Source organism: Tripterygium wilfordii, chromosome 12 (genome assembly GCF_013401445.1).
Source record: "Tripterygium wilfordii isolate XIE 37 chromosome 12, ASM1340144v1, whole genome shotgun sequence".
Classification (NCBI taxonomy): domain Eukaryota; kingdom Viridiplantae; phylum Streptophyta; class Magnoliopsida; order Celastrales; family Celastraceae; genus Tripterygium; species Tripterygium wilfordii.
The window spans coordinates 10,549,565-10,565,183 of NC_052243.1; the positions used below are offsets into that span (position 1 = coordinate 10,549,565).

Consider the following 15,619-nt stretch of genomic DNA (forward strand, 5'->3'; position numbering starts at 1 on the left):
CTTTCTCTCCTCCTTCAATGTTGTTCTCTTTTCTTCCCCTAGCTCTCTATTTATAGGAAATTAGGAGCTATCCATCCATTGAATGACCAACCATGACAAAATAAGTGGAGTCACATCATTGCATTGAAGTGGAATCTCCATCATTGCATTTAAGTGGAGTCTCCATCATTGCATTTAAGTGGAGTCTCCATCATTGAATGTCCAATTTGTACTATAATGATGGTGATACATGGAATGATGTCAAATTATTTTGACAAATCATGTGGTGGGCTTTCAAATGATAATCAATAATTTGATCAAGATGGTAGTGGACAAAAGCATATGGGCTCTTCATGAAATGAGCTAGCAAATGTTGAACATTGGTTGGTATGAATTGGGCCTGAAAATATAAAAATAAATACAAAGTGAGTGAAAATGATATTTGCATTTTAGTGGTGTAATAATCACTTTAAGCCCTAATTATGTGACAAATGCCTTAATAATTCATTATTAAAAGTGTATATTTTTGGCACTTATCAGCTTGCTCTGTGTTGGCAGTCACTGCAGCTGTGGAAACTCCAGGTTCGAACCCGGCACCTGCGCCATCCGCGGCAACTAATCTGCTGATCACATCTTCATCTGTTTTGATCGGGTTTACAAGTGTTGCAGTCTCATTCTTTCTGCTCATGAAAGAAGTTGTTTGAGCTTGTCTTAAAAGTGTTGTTTGTTGTTATTTCTCTGCTCTATTCAGTTATTGGGTGTGTATCTTTTGGTTGTGTGTTAAAATGATGCTAATAATGTGGTGGTGTGTTATGTGTCTGTAGCCTACCTTAATTCATCTGGTATGATTTAATGATTTTCTAATAAAATAGTGGTTTTAGAAGGGTTTTTTTTTAGCTTCCCTTTCTTTATGTAATTAATCGACATAAGTTTCTGTGGTGATTCTCTTGTGCGGACACTGCAATTTCATCTAATTTACGGACTTTAATTTCAGTCGTTAGTTCTGAGCAACGACCAAGATTAAAAGACCCATTTGAGATGCACCAATCCATTTGAGGTCAAAATTCATAGTTCTTCTTCAAGCGAGTGTTTTTTCTTGAATTAGAATCAGACCCTTGTGTGAGGAGCATTTCGGTCTCAGGAACACTTCTATAGTGATGGCATGCGGAGACAATTAATGGCTCCGGTGGATGGGTTGACCATGGATATGGACCTCATGGTGGCCGCGCACTTCCGAGTGCAATTCTTATGGCTATGGTGAACGAAATTGACCAGGGTTGGTTGGGTCACGTTTGTGGTGGTCTAGGCTTCAATATGATGATAATGGCGGCCAAATAGTGGTCGTATCTCAAGCCGGTTGAAACATCTCAAAACGGACCTTTTAATTTGAGCCGTTGATTTTCTCGCCATTGTCTTTGAATCTCCATCAGAGTTGAAAAATCCCATCTCTTACAGGTTCCACTATTTTCTTGAATTAGGGACCTTTAATCGTTTGCGAAATTCTTTGATTGTGTGCATTCATAGGAATAGGATCTGCGGGGAGCAAAGGTTGCTAACCAAATCAGTATATTTTTACTTATATGGGCTAGACTGCGTTCGTACGGCCCAAATTAGGCCCATTTACCCAAGCGGCCGAAGAGCCGAGATTGCACAAAATTTCAAAAAAGAATGCGCCACCAAGACGGGAAAGCAGAAAACAGAAACAAGAGAGAGAGAGAGAGGAGATGGGATCTTGGAGAGAGGATTCTTGCTTTTGGGCCAGTGTGGAGAAGGCTATCATTTCGTGTCGGTTGTTGAAAGACGAAGAAACCAGTGGTTTGGCAAAAGAATTGTCAAGAGAGAATCTGGTCGAGTCAATTAGAGAAGTACGTAATGAAATTAATCAAGAACTGTACGCAGTATCTCCTGAGATCTTCTTTAAGTAAGAGCACTCTTATGCAATGGTGGAAAAGATACGAGGGGATTACGGTTGGAACTTCATATGATTTACCACTTAACCGACTTCATGAAAACTGGTAAGCAATATTCTAGTGGTTGTTTATCCGTAGCTCTTGTAGAGGGTAGAATATACAATCAAAGATTTATATCGTTGAGCCACCAATAATCAATGACCTAGACAGAATAATCAGGGTGAGAATAATGCACTGTTGTGATACCTGTCAAAAACACTCTGACACTCAAGTCAAAATAGTGATCAAATGTCCTTTCTAGCAAATATTCGAATGTAAAAGTAGTAAGTGCGAAAGGTTCAAGAATATTATTCAATGGTCCGAATACAGATTGTGTCGAAAATGAGATTGTCGAATAAAGCTTTCCAGAGATGGTTCGAGAGAGAAAAAGATCATTTACCCTTGGTGAGATTTTGCTATTTATGTTGCAGTATGAGGGACACGTGTTCAAATAAGAGTCATCCGATCTTTATCCAGGTTACCGTTAGGGACTAACTTCCTTCTCTTTCATACCTACTTTGACCCTTCTGACACCATTCTATGATGGGACGTGAGACGACTTCAGGTGTCAGGGACTACCTCAATTGTGTTAGCGGAGAAGTTGAGAATATCTTCCTATGTCAGAGGTGGATCGGTTTGATTGCTTCCTGCCAAATATCCTAGCTGATTTACAAGAAAAATAGAATCAAAAAGATTCTGACTTGGACTTTTGTTGGGCTTTCGTTACTGTTGGGCTCATGCTATTTTTTGTCAGTACAACTCTCTAGTATAACACTCATGAACTCTGTACTTGAGAAAAAAAGGGACTGAAAGGAACAGTTGTATATTCACTTAGGTTTTTGTAAATGCTTTTGAACTATATATATAACTGGTTGTTGTGCGTAATTCAGGAGTATAGATTTGATGAGTCCATATGAGTAGACTATTTCTGGCTGTGTGTTGAAGAAATTAACCAGAATCATCGGCCTTAGCCAAAAAAGATAGGGATTTCAGTAAATGAGGTTTCAGTCATCCCATTAAATAATCTTGTTCCTTGATTAATGTAAATGTGGGGATTCACAAAATTTAATAATTGAACCAGAGAATAACATATCATTTATTGAGATTACTGTCATTGGAATTCCATTTATTAGGATCCCTTTCACTTCCGGGCCTCAGCTAGGACCAACTAGCACATGCACATGCATGAAAAGTACAAGGAAAAACCAAAGACGACCATGTTACCTTACCCAATAATTGATTTTCAAGGAAAAGCATATAAGGCTTGCATTACATGACATATCAAGTTAAGAGCCCCTGTAGTGACCTTAGAACACTTCCAACGATTGTATTTTTAATAGGCCAATAAAAATCAATATTGAGTACCACCTCTATTACATAAAAAGTTAAGTATCAATAAATACGTCTCCTAATATAACGACAACAACAAAACACATCTTTCAATATAATCACATCAATAAAATATAAAATTTCATACATTTTTATTGACCATCAAAAATAACACCATTACAAATAAACATAGTGGGACCTAGTCTATTTTTTTATACTTTAATAAAGATAGTGGGACCGTGTTGATTGAAACTGCAAAGGAATCTACTGCAGGTACTCCGTTTGTGACATCTCATCTCAGTATTTTTGCTTGTTTTTACTGCTTTCTTTTTTGTTTATTGCAGCAGATGTTTCAACCGACACCTTTTCATTAGATTCTCCAATATTTTGACCAAAGTATATCATATACCTTTACTTTAATGACTCTGACATGGAACAATTAGTGCACAAATGTCAGTCATTAATTAACCATCAAAATCAATTCCTATATTTTATACGGCTATTGTATTGCCACGTGAAGCACTTAAATTTATCATGATCAACAGCTGTACGTGTCATTACGTAAAGCACCTCTCAGTCTCACACACTACTGTGGAGGCATACACTGTCCCTGTGCACGTTGGGTTCTCACATTCCGGTGATGCGGAAGACTTTCTTCACAAATACTTCAGGGCCCACACTGAGGGATTCAATCTGGAATTACTGGGGCCCAGTCTCCAGTTACCATTTGTTTTTAGGGTATATATATGTTTATCGGTCAAAATATTTTACCCCCTAATCCATCCAGTCCAACTATGCATTGCCCAAGCTCAACTTCCAAGATTAAGTAGCTCAATCCCTAAACAACCCATTTGAGTCCAACTATCCAAGTCTAAGCTTTTAACCGTCCTCTTATTTAGTTAAGGTTTTTAGGGTTTGGTAATTTTGATTCATCAAAGTTGATAAGATTGTCTCAATTTTATCTCTATGACTTCTTTTATTGAATGCATGATTTTTAAGCGTCAATTAAAGACATACATTATAGGTATATATGAACATATGACATTGTTGATCTTTCTACATTGATAATGCAAAAAATAAATCTCTCTTTTTTTCTTTCATGTATCAGTTTATAAGGTTAACATTGATTTTGTCTATCGCAACAGGCCAATACAAGTGTTGAAGGTTGTTTTTCAATAATGAACATTGTTAGATAAATTTGCACGATTGGATGAGTTACTAATTTTTAAGTGATAAAAAAAATAATATTTTATTACTTAAAAGTATTATTATTGATTATCTACGTGTTATATAAATAAAGATATAATATTTTATGATCATTTCAACATTTATCTCCGTCCAAAGCCCCGAACTCCAAGATGGACCCCGCTTCATATGCACCCTTACCGTGATTGGTGGTGCCCATTGTCCAAGACGAGCGCGTCTAGCCCACTCTTATTCTAACAGTATAAATCCAACCCCCCATCTACATTACTCTCCGGCCCGGCCCATTAAAGCTAAAAAACAATCCTCAAGCGGTCATTTGTCTGCTTCTTCTCTGGACTTTCACTGCCAGAGCCAACAATGGCGATTACAGGAGCAGCTGCAGCAGCACCAACATTGTTTCTCACTCTACTCTTGCTCTTGGCTTCTACATTTCCGGGTGAATCGAGCCTTACTTATGATTTCTACCAGAAATCCTGCCCGAGGTTCAACCAAATCATGCAAGATACCATAACGAATAAGCAGATCACCAGTCCCACTACCGCCGCCGCCACACTTCGCCTTTTCTTCCACGACTGCCTCCTCAATGGCTGCGATGCTTCAATTCTTGTCTCCTCCACTCCTTTCAACACTGCCGAGCGCGACGCCGACATCAACCTGTCACTCCCCGGAGACGCCTTCGACGTTGTGGTCCGTGCCAAGATAGCTCTCGAACTCTCCTGCCCTAACACCGTCTCCTGCGCCGACATCCTTGCCGTAGCCACTCGTGACCTTGTCGTTATGGTCGGTGGCCCGTACTACAATGTCCCACTCGGCCGCCGCGATTCACGCTTCTCGAAGGCCTCCGTCGTGGAAGGCAATCTTCCGAGACCGACAATGTCGATGTCGCAGATCATCAAAATATTTGAATCGCGAGGGTTTTCGATCCAGGAAATGGTGGCTTTGAGCGGGGCACATACAATCGGATTCTCTCATTGCAGCGAATTCGCTAATTCGCTTCCGAACAACACCCATTACAACCCTAGATTCGCACAGGGGCTTCAAAAGGCTTGTGGAGACTATCACAACAACCCTACCCTTTCCGTCTTCAACGATATCATGACTCCAAACAAGTTCGACAACTTGTACTTCCAGAATCTGCCGAAGGGTTTGGGTCTTTTGGGGTCGGATCACGGGTTGGCCATTGACCCGAGAACGAGGCCTTTTGTGGAGATGTACGGGTCGGATCAGGACAAGTTCTTTAAAGCATTTGCAGCGGCTATGGTGAAGCTCAGCCTCTATGGAGTCCAGACTGGGAGAATAGGAGAGATTAGGCACAGGTGTGATGCTTTCAATTGAAGCTTTTAACTTGGATTTGTGATTCTTTTTTTGGGTTGTGAGGATTTGATGATAATGAACACAAAGGTTTGTACCACGTTATGATGATATTGAAGCTTAATTATACTTATTTTTCTCACATTATGTTCTCCCTTTGTTGCTGCAGAAAGATTAGGTAATTGATCAGTTTGGTTGCTTAAATTTGTCTGCTTTTTATGGAAACACAAGAAATGTTTTTGAAATTGAAGATTACAGTTCAATTTTGTCTCTTCTTTCTGCCTCCTAAAATATTTGTTCAAACTCATATCATATGATGAAGTTGATGGGAGGAGTATCATCAAAATGAAAATTGACTAAACCATATGCACAACTCCCTCGAGAGGATTTGAGTTCGATTTTTTACTTTGCCCAACTTAGCCCATCATTTGGGAAATTTTTTTATGCGCGAACCTGATTGTCCGAGTTTAAGCTCATATTAAATATCCAAGAAAACAAAACATGTTGTTGTTCTGAGTTTAAAAAAAAATACTAGTTAGTATAATCTGACGCTCTCACTTGAGAAATAACAGGCATGCATAATGCATTCATACTTGACAACAAACAATACCATGCACATTAAAAGTTTCTTTTGACTCTCATCAAATGATCAATGTAACATCAATAATCTAAGCTAATGACAAGAAGGATGAGTGTAATTTAGCTATTTTAAGGACAACAAGAAGTCATAGTTGAAGGACACATCACATACGGAATTAAGCTTAGAGGAAATGTTTAATCAATGCAATCTTAAGTATGCCCAACACCTATCTATCCTTTCTCCATTAATTTGGCATTGCTTCACTAAATTCAACTCCACCACGTCTTTTTGGCTTTTTGTTTTTGCACCACTCTCTGCCTCGCTATCATCAAAATATTGACCAGCACCATTTCATTGTTGGACAATTACTGATGCAAACTGGGTCAGGACTTTTGTCAAACACTTCAGGTGCTTGTCATTCCCACAAGTGCACAACACACACAAGTGCACAACACAACCACGGTCAAGAATTACCCAAAAGGTATGGACGATTTCATCCGACTGGGAGAGTAAGCTCCAAAATCCAAATCCATACAAATTGCAGGAATATGATTACATATATAACAACACAAAGTACAACTCAATCCGACGGAGTCACATCACCATTGAGAAAGGAAATCTCTTCCTTGATCCAATTCTCAATTCTTCATATTTTCCAAGCTGTGCCCCCCCACCTTCAAACCTAAAACATATAGCTAACATAACTGGGCAGAGCCCAGAGGCTACTTCTTTGGATCTAATGGCCATGTCTAGGGTTTAGGCTTCCTAAAACCCAATTGCCTCAAATACAGGTTCAAACCCCACATGAGAATCAAACCGAGTCTCTTGAATTAAGATGAAAACATTTATAAAAAAAAAAGAAAAGAAAAAAAAACCTACTAGGCAACTCATCAAAATCAAAAGCAATACACACATTGGTTGCTATTTTATTCTTCAGAATCAATTCTCTTAGCTCTTTATTTACACCTTTGTCATCCATGGACCATGACTTTTTTTCCCAAGTGAAAAAGAAACGAAATAAATACCCAAACCCAAAAAAAATCTTAAGAGCCCATTTCATGAGCTCCAGGAATAATTACAACCCATCCCCCAAAAACCCACAAAATAAACATTAAAGTTCAAAAATAAAAGGAAATTGGAACCTGTACTCAAAACTCGGACGAGTTAGCTCTTGACTCTGTGTTGCCCACACCGAGTCGATGACCACTCCCGCCCACCGATCCCGAGTCAAGCAGTAGCATCTCCCAATCCACTTGCTCCTCCTCCTCCTCCTCGCTCTTCGCCTTCATCGTCTCCAAAATGCTCCTCGCCTTCTCCTTTACGCGTTCATTCCCCGTCTTTTCCACTCTCTCTAACACCTCCTCTGCTCCGGCCACCTGCGCCAGTCCCTTGAACCTCAAACCTCCATGACTCAGTCCAAACAGCGCCGCCAGACAACTCTCTCGAGTCGACTCACTCATCTCGCCTTCTCTAAGTTTCCCCACCAAACACTCCACCGCACCCGAATCCAACATTGCCGCCCTCCCATCCACACACGAAGCCAAATTACAGAGAGTCAATAGGATCCGATTCGCCATTTGAACCGACCTCGCCATGGCCAATAGAACTTGAACCGACCCGAGTTTGATTAACTTAGTCCGGTTGCTATGAACGAGTGAGAGATGGTATAACGCCAACGCCGAGTCATGACGAGTCCGCTCGCTATCGGATCGGAGCAAGTGCAAAAGCGGAGGCAAAGCCCCTAAGACCCCAATCGCAGTCTTGTTATCATCGTCAAGGGCTAAACTGAAGATTGCACCGCAAGCGTGTTCTTGCGCTTCAGGGGATCCTGCCTTCAACACATCAATCAACGGTGGGATGATCCCTGACCGTACGATCTTGACCTTATTCACTGTCTCTAATGATAAATTGACTAAACATGCGACTGAGTTCACCTGAATGTTTGTGTACCTGGAGATGATCAAGGATCGTAGGGCTGAGAGTAGCCGGGAAGTACAGAGAGTGATCCTACCGTCCTCTCTGGTTCTCGTTATTTTTCTGAGCGACATCACGGCTTCTTCTACCTCGAACACATGTGGGCTTTTCATTTTTGTGATCAATTCTTCTTCTTCAGGGTTGGGGTAAGGGTTTAGGGCCTCGTTGTCTGAAGAGGAAGAAGAGAAACAACTCGGTCGCGCCGCGAATTGGAGAGGCGGAGTCGACATTGTTGTCTCGATTGACTCGTCGGAGCTCGAGTGCGTGTGAGTTGGGCGGGGAGTTATATCCGACGAGGAGTGAATGAATTTCACTGAAGGCTTCTCTTCCACTCTTTGAATCAAATCCTTCTCCGAAATGCTAATACTATCGTCTCCTCTGACGCTACCCGAATCTGGGCTGTTTTGTGCATGGGACGCCATATATGCACGAACAATCTTCTCTGCAGTGAAGAAATCGAGAGGTTTTGGAGGATCTATGGAGCACTTGTGGCACCAGCTGAGAATTGCAGATTTGAGGGCAAGATTGGGAATAACATTGGAGAAATCCGGTGTTATACCGTCGGGGAGTAATGGAGCGAAGGCTAGGGTTTGACAAGCTTGAACACACGCTCGCTCGAAAGTGTGACCAGAGGAGACAATAACCGGATCGTTAATGAGAGACCCAGAAATAGGACAGAGAAACTCTTTAGGGTTTTCATCTTCATCATCAAGCTTCTGCCGTCTCTCGTGCTTGGAGGAGGAACGGTGGAGGGAGACCTTCCATTTGGGTTTCTCGTGTTTGTCCCAATTCACCCTTTGATTGGTGGGTTTCTGGACCACAACTCTCATCACTGCCTCTTGAAACTCCATGATTTGTACTGTGTCTCTGTTTTTCACAGGCTCCTATTAGATTTGGGAGTTCAAACGGATATGGCGATGAAAAAGGTTGAAGAAGGAACCATATTTGTTTCAAAAAATCAGGTAGTTGGGTCCGAGATTTTGTTGATTCTTGAAGCTCCGGGAATGTAGAGAAGATCAAGGAACGATCTTGTTTGAAGACGAAGAAGAGTGCGACTGTGAGAGAGAGGGATATGGATCGTGACTTTTGGTGATTTTGAAATTGAGTGTGTGTGTTTGAGTTGGACTTTGATTCGCTTCTGGCCAATGAAAAGACAGAGAACTGAGACCCATTATAGAAAATTAAAAAATAAGTCCAAATGGACTAATTTTATTGGGTCAAGAACTGAAAACCACAAAAAATCATCTGAGCCTCTATAGCCTTCACGCTTTGCTCACACGTGTAACAATTGACACACGTGCATTCTCCATGGTACGTATTTTTTGACGAGCGCTATATGCATTCTGCATTTTACTAAAATACACCCCAAAATCTCGTCAAAATGTCCAATCTTTAAACATCCCTCTGTCCGCATGAGCGTCATCATCTCTTTTGTTGTTCTTCTTCGTCTTCATCCATAAAATCCACCCAAATCCAATGAACGAGTGTTTTCCGATGTGTTTGAGATAAAAAATGTGAGTGGATTTGCCTCAGTTTTTCAATTCACATTAACTCTGTTAAGAATTTCTTAATTTTCGTCCAAATCCGATATGGGTTTTTTGGGGTTTTTAACTTTCTCTAATTATTGTGTCTGGTTCCACCTATTTTGAACCTAATGGTTCTATCCAAGACAATAACACCAAAATTTCACTCAAAAAGCAGAGAGCTTTGTCTAAAACCTCAAGCTTTACCCCAAAATCAGAAGCACCAACTAGAAGAGTTGGTATTAGGAAAAGAAAATGGGGCTAATGCTTTCAATATTAGGAAAAGAAAATGGGGCTATTGCTGGTTGTTGGTGGCGGCAGACTCGTCTGTGAGGGCGTTTAGACATAGTCATATATTTGATTCAATACATGTGGGAAAAAGAAAAATCTTTAGTAGACGAGGAAAAAGAGGGGAGCAGATGGCTTTAAAAAAAAATTTAAAAAAAGTGCAGAGGTCCATAGCTTTTAAAATCACGGACATCTGTATTTTACACGCAATTTTATTTTTTTTAAAAAGTCAACAACTATGGGTCCCACTAGTATTCTCACATAAAGTGACTCCCATGAACTTAGGGCAAATGCAATGGTGAAGTGGTATTGGGCCAACAAAGATGTTGTCTTTTGCTGATGTGGCTGTATTGTAAAATATGTTTTGCTTATGTGGCTGTATTGGGATGAGTGTTTTGCTGATGTGGATGTATTGATATTTGATATTTTGGTGTAGTTTTGTTGTGGATAATATGGAGGAATGGAATGTTGTTGGGTTGGGTGGAAAGATAAAGTGTGTGGGAAGAAAAAGTGTATAGAAATTTGTGTTTTGCTGATGTGGCTGTATTAGAATACGTGTTTGACTTGACTTTTTGTGTAATAGAGGTGGGACCGGGCCAACAAAAATGATGGCCCAGCAACCTAAATCCCATTGCATTTGCCCCTACAAACTTGCAGGGACCCGTATCGGAACCTTAAAAATTAACAGTTTGATATATCCTAAACATATACATTATAAAATAAAAATAAATGTTTAAAATATAATACAAATCATTTATGTACCAGGATCGATGGTGGAATTGGCGACGTTGGTCGCTGTCATAGAGTAGTCGGTAGTCGATGTGGCCATGTCATCGAGTAGGGATGGCAACTGGGCGGGTATGACATCCCCATCCCCGTACCCATCCCCGCCCCCTTGAATATTTATTTTCTCATAAACTTAAAAATAAATTATATTAATACTCTAATATTATATGTTTGGAGAGGTAGAGTCGTAGTCGTAGAGAATAGAGATGTGCTGTAGGCCGTATAGAGTATAGAATCGTGACATCGAATTCATATGGTTTAGATGTTTAGGGTTTAGAGAATTAGAGACTAGAGATTATCAAAATAGTATGTTTGAATATTTAATTTGTCATAAACCTTAAAAAGAAATTATACTAACAGTCTAATATATACATCGGAGTATAAAGTATTGAACTATTTATACTATATAATGTATAGGGTTTATGACTACATAGGGTTTAAGTATATGATTATAATGTCATAATGATCCAAATTACAACAAAAAATATATTTTGGTTTTGTTATTTAGTTAGGGTTTAGGGTTTAGGAAGTAAGGTTTAGGACGTATGATCCGAAATTTCGTATGTGATTATAAATTTATAATGATCAAATGTTTTAACAAAAATTATATTTGAGTTATTGAGTATTTGACCTAGTCGACACCTCACAAGTCACAATTTGATTTCACTATTTCAATTTCCAACTCATCCAATTATGTAGAATATATAGTATACTTTACTTAATTACTTTTAATGAATTGAAATGGAGTATTGAATATATAATTATATATAATATGAACTAGGAGAGCATATCATATATCTCATTATGAAAAATATAAGAAGATAAATATACTAAATATAAATTAATATTCCTATATATATGTACAATATATTATATATGATATATCTATATATCTATATATTTATTTATTAAAGTATTAAGTTCGGGTCTTATTCGGGTGACACTCAAACCCATACCCGAAATTTCGGGTCTCCACGGGTCGGCTATCATCGAGATGGCCATAAAGTTAATTTCGGCATTCCATTAATAGGACAAGAACATATTGGTCTTGAAAATTGGAATTCTCACAAAATGGTCTCTATAGATACCATTTTGAAATGTTTATCTTTATCGTCCTAAAATTGTCTTAAATACGTGCCACAAAATGATTGTTTGGTAAACAATAGAATATATGTTACTGAATATTTCTTACCAAATTAGCCAACCATATATCTGTAATACACAGAATTTGAACTCACGATCGATCGCTAGAGTGAGGCATGACTTATTCTCCCAAGTATATCCATGTATATGCTAACCTAATGATTTGTTGCATTACTTTTCCCTCACTCGTTTGTCTCATGTCAAGTTAATTGGTATCCAAAAAAATAAGTGTAGCAGTAGTGGCTTGATTCTCTGTAAACAAATAAATGATCAGAAGCAAAACCACATATGATAGTAATTAATAGGACCCATCAATCAAGATTGACGTAATCTGAGTTTTTTCCTCTCCTTTTGGAGTAGTCATTTAATGTAGTATGCGTGGCTTGATATTATGGGCACATTAAATAGGGGTGTCCACAACCGATTCGCAATTGAGAAACCGATCTATAACCTTTGGTTATTCGATTTTCGGATATGGTTTTTCGGTTATACTTTCGGATACATATATGATTTTAGTAAAGGTTTGAATATTTTTCGATTATAATTTTTTCGGTTACGGTTATGGTTATAACCGAAAAAACTGAATAATATTAATATTATATATATATATATATATATCATATATGATATATTATATAAATATATTAGATTATATATATACAAAAAAGTTACATATTAGAATATGAGATTATGGGAGGTCACGTAGTATTTGTAAAACTCTGATTATATCTTCATAACAAATTATAAATCTAGATATCAATTAACCTAATCATTACACAAATTATAAATTAAGATTAATTAGTTAAAACTCATGATGGCTTTATCATTTAAAATTCATATAAATTAATATTGATTATTGTTAAGCGAAAGTGGGGATACATCTTCATGTATGTTTTTTTTTTTCTTGATCATATTATTTCTCTCGGTCTTGTAAATTTATTTTTCTTTAATTGTGATGAGATAATATATTTATTATCATTATCATGATTTTTTATCAAACTTTGTTAGATAGAGTTGGAGACTTGGAGTCGATCATGGGTTATTTTCTCACTCTATTTGAGATTTCTTCATACTTTTTCCATTTCTTGAAAAACCTATCCGATTCGATCCGAAAAATATAGTTATTTCAGTTTGGTTATCCGAACATATATGATTCGGTTATGGATTCTAAAATATCATAACCGAATCGATTCAGATATTTCGGTTATGATTAAAAACCGAACTGAAAACCGAATGGACACCCCTATGTACAAATATGCAAGTCTCACAACAATTGCAATGGTAATTTGGAAATTGTGATGTGTGGAGTTTAATGGAGAATGGATGTGTGCGCCTCATAATGGTGGATTATTCTTTTAGAGTTCAATGTGTGATTAGAATGGCAACTAGATATTCTCTTATTTGATTTAATCACAGGGAATGGAGATGGAATGCTCAAACTCAAGATCTCTATGAGATAACATACATGAGTACTATCATCCGAGCGATCGTGGTTCTAAGATATTCTCTTATTTGATAGCATACTCATTAATCTCAATTATTCATAAGAATAGGAATATACATTGCATCCCCTTTCGAGTTCTCAATGTTTCAGTACCTGCAAAATTTAGTAAATAATTTCAGAACAATTTGGTTTTTCACTTTTTCCCTTATAATTTACTAATTGACGCGTTTTTCTTTTTCTTTTTTATTTTATGGATTACCTAATTAACGCGTTTTAGAGAACACATTTATGATGATATATTCCATTTGTAGCTTTATGTGTTGTCAAAATCTAATATTAAAATGCAAACTTTATTTCTTTAGCTTCAAAAAATGGCAAGACTTCTATCTCACACATCGGTTACTTGCAATGGTAAAGTATTATTGAGACAATAAAGATGTTGTATTTTGTTGATATGACTGTATTAGAAGATATGCTTTGTTGATGTGGTTGAATTGAGATATGTGTTTTACTAATGTGGCTGTATTATAATTTTGTGTTTTGGTGTAGTTTTGTTGGAGACAACATAGAGACATGAAATATTGTTGGCCTTCATGTTAGGTGGGAAGGGAAAATGTATAGAAATTTATGTTTTACTAATGTGGTTATATTGGGAGATGTGTTTTGCTGATGTGACTATATTGAAAAATGTGTTTGACTTGACTTTTTATATAATAAAGGTGATATCGGACCAACATTTTTTATGGTTCAACAAATATACACCATTCCAGTTGATTTGTGAGTAAAGATCAAATCTTTCTACACCCAAGATAATTTTTTTTAGGGACAAAATTGTGCGGACTTTAAACTCAAAATAGATAATACCTTCTCGAATTGTTTGCAATTCTCTAATATCCGAATGCATAAAAAAATAAAAGAAGATTTAATTCCATGACTTATAAGGTCATGCATATGCCATCATCTCCTAAACCTAAACCAAAAATACACACATTTTCATGTCTCAATATACATGTAGCTAATCGCTCGTGCTCGTTTGGGCTCTGGCCCTCCTTAATTCCCGAGGGAAAAAAGTGCGAGAATGTTAACTAAAGTCTAAAAGAGTAAAAGCGAACCTTTCAAGACATTTATGGTAAAATCATACAAAGTATGTTGTCCCTAGCCATCTAAGAAACTAATTAATAAACAGTTGTAAGACAGGTTATTCGAAGAGAACATATAATATAGTAATAAAAGACAGAGCAATCGAAGCAGTAAAGAGAAAGAAGAATAATACAAGGTTTACATGATTTGACAAGAATATCTACGTTCCTGAAGTATATGACTATTTTCACTATGAGAATTTCAGTAGTACAATTGAACTACGTTCCTCTCTTTTATAGCAAACTATCCGGATACTCAAAATACTATCATACAAAGTATGCTCGATTGGTTCGCTATGCTTCCCTTTCGTATAATTTCCTCTTTCCTAGAATTTTTAGGTATTAAGTAATTCTTTTAATATGAATTACTTTATTTAACATAAACAAGAATCGAATCTAGGAATATAACGAAGAAGATATTCTTAAGTTTGGGTAGTGGAAGGCTCCAGTTGATAATGACTAGACGAGAAGTATAATTCAATGATGAACTTTATAAAAGATAATATGTGAGCTTTAGGCTTTAGCTTTTACAATCTGGCATGCAGTAGCAGCAGCTCTTTTGTTGTTTTTCTCTTTTAACATTCCATGATTGACCAACCATGGAAGTTTTGGCTGATCTAATCTTTTGTGCTTCCATTCCATTCCTTGTCTTAGCAGGCCAAACTCACCACCATCTGGTGAATCTCTTTGGAACCAAACCGAATGGACTATAGAGGTCTTAAGTTCGATTTTCATGGGAGCAATACCCTTGTGGCATGTGCTAAGCCTTGGCTAGTTTACCTGTTGTCAGATGAAAAGCTTACGTGCACACAAGTATGGCGACTTGAGTTTAAACTCATACCAGATGTTCAAATAGAAAACCTGTATGGTATCGTTATAGGCCAAAAAAACACCAAAGTCGCTCTCATTCTCTATCAACATTGGGGTCGATACAAATAAGATATGGAGGTCTATTTGGAAAATTGAGG

The 15,619-nt window shown here is 37.6% G+C and overlaps 2 protein-coding genes across 2 annotated transcripts; one reads left to right on the forward strand and one right to left on the reverse strand.

Moving 5' to 3' along the window:
- The first annotated feature begins 4,721 nt into the window (after positions 1-4,721).
- On the forward strand, positions 4,722-6,015 carry LOC120010107 (peroxidase 63-like). The gene has a single exon (XM_038860808.1). It carries the CDS (start codon positions 4,821-4,823, stop codon positions 5,796-5,798), a length of 978 nt encoding a protein of 325 aa, XP_038716736.1. The 5' UTR covers positions 4,722-4,820; the 3' UTR covers positions 5,799-6,015.
- Positions 6,016-7,241: 1,226 nt separating this feature from the next.
- LOC120011599 (U-box domain-containing protein 40) lies at positions 7,242-9,470 on the reverse strand. The gene has a single exon (XM_038862757.1). The coding sequence runs from the start codon at positions 9,177-9,179 to the stop codon at positions 7,503-7,505; it is 1,677 nt and encodes a 558-aa protein (XP_038718685.1). The 5' UTR covers positions 9,180-9,470; the 3' UTR covers positions 7,242-7,502.
- Positions 9,471-15,619: the final 6,149 nt, after the last annotated feature.

Coding starts and splice junctions, on each gene's coding strand:
- LOC120011599 (XM_038862757.1), bottom strand. CDS start 9,179: ATGGAGTTTCAAGAGGCAGTGATGAGAGTTGTGGTCCAGAAACCCACC.
- LOC120010107 (XM_038860808.1), top strand. CDS start 4,821: ATGGCGATTACAGGAGCAGCTGCAGCAGCACCAACATTGTTTCTCACT.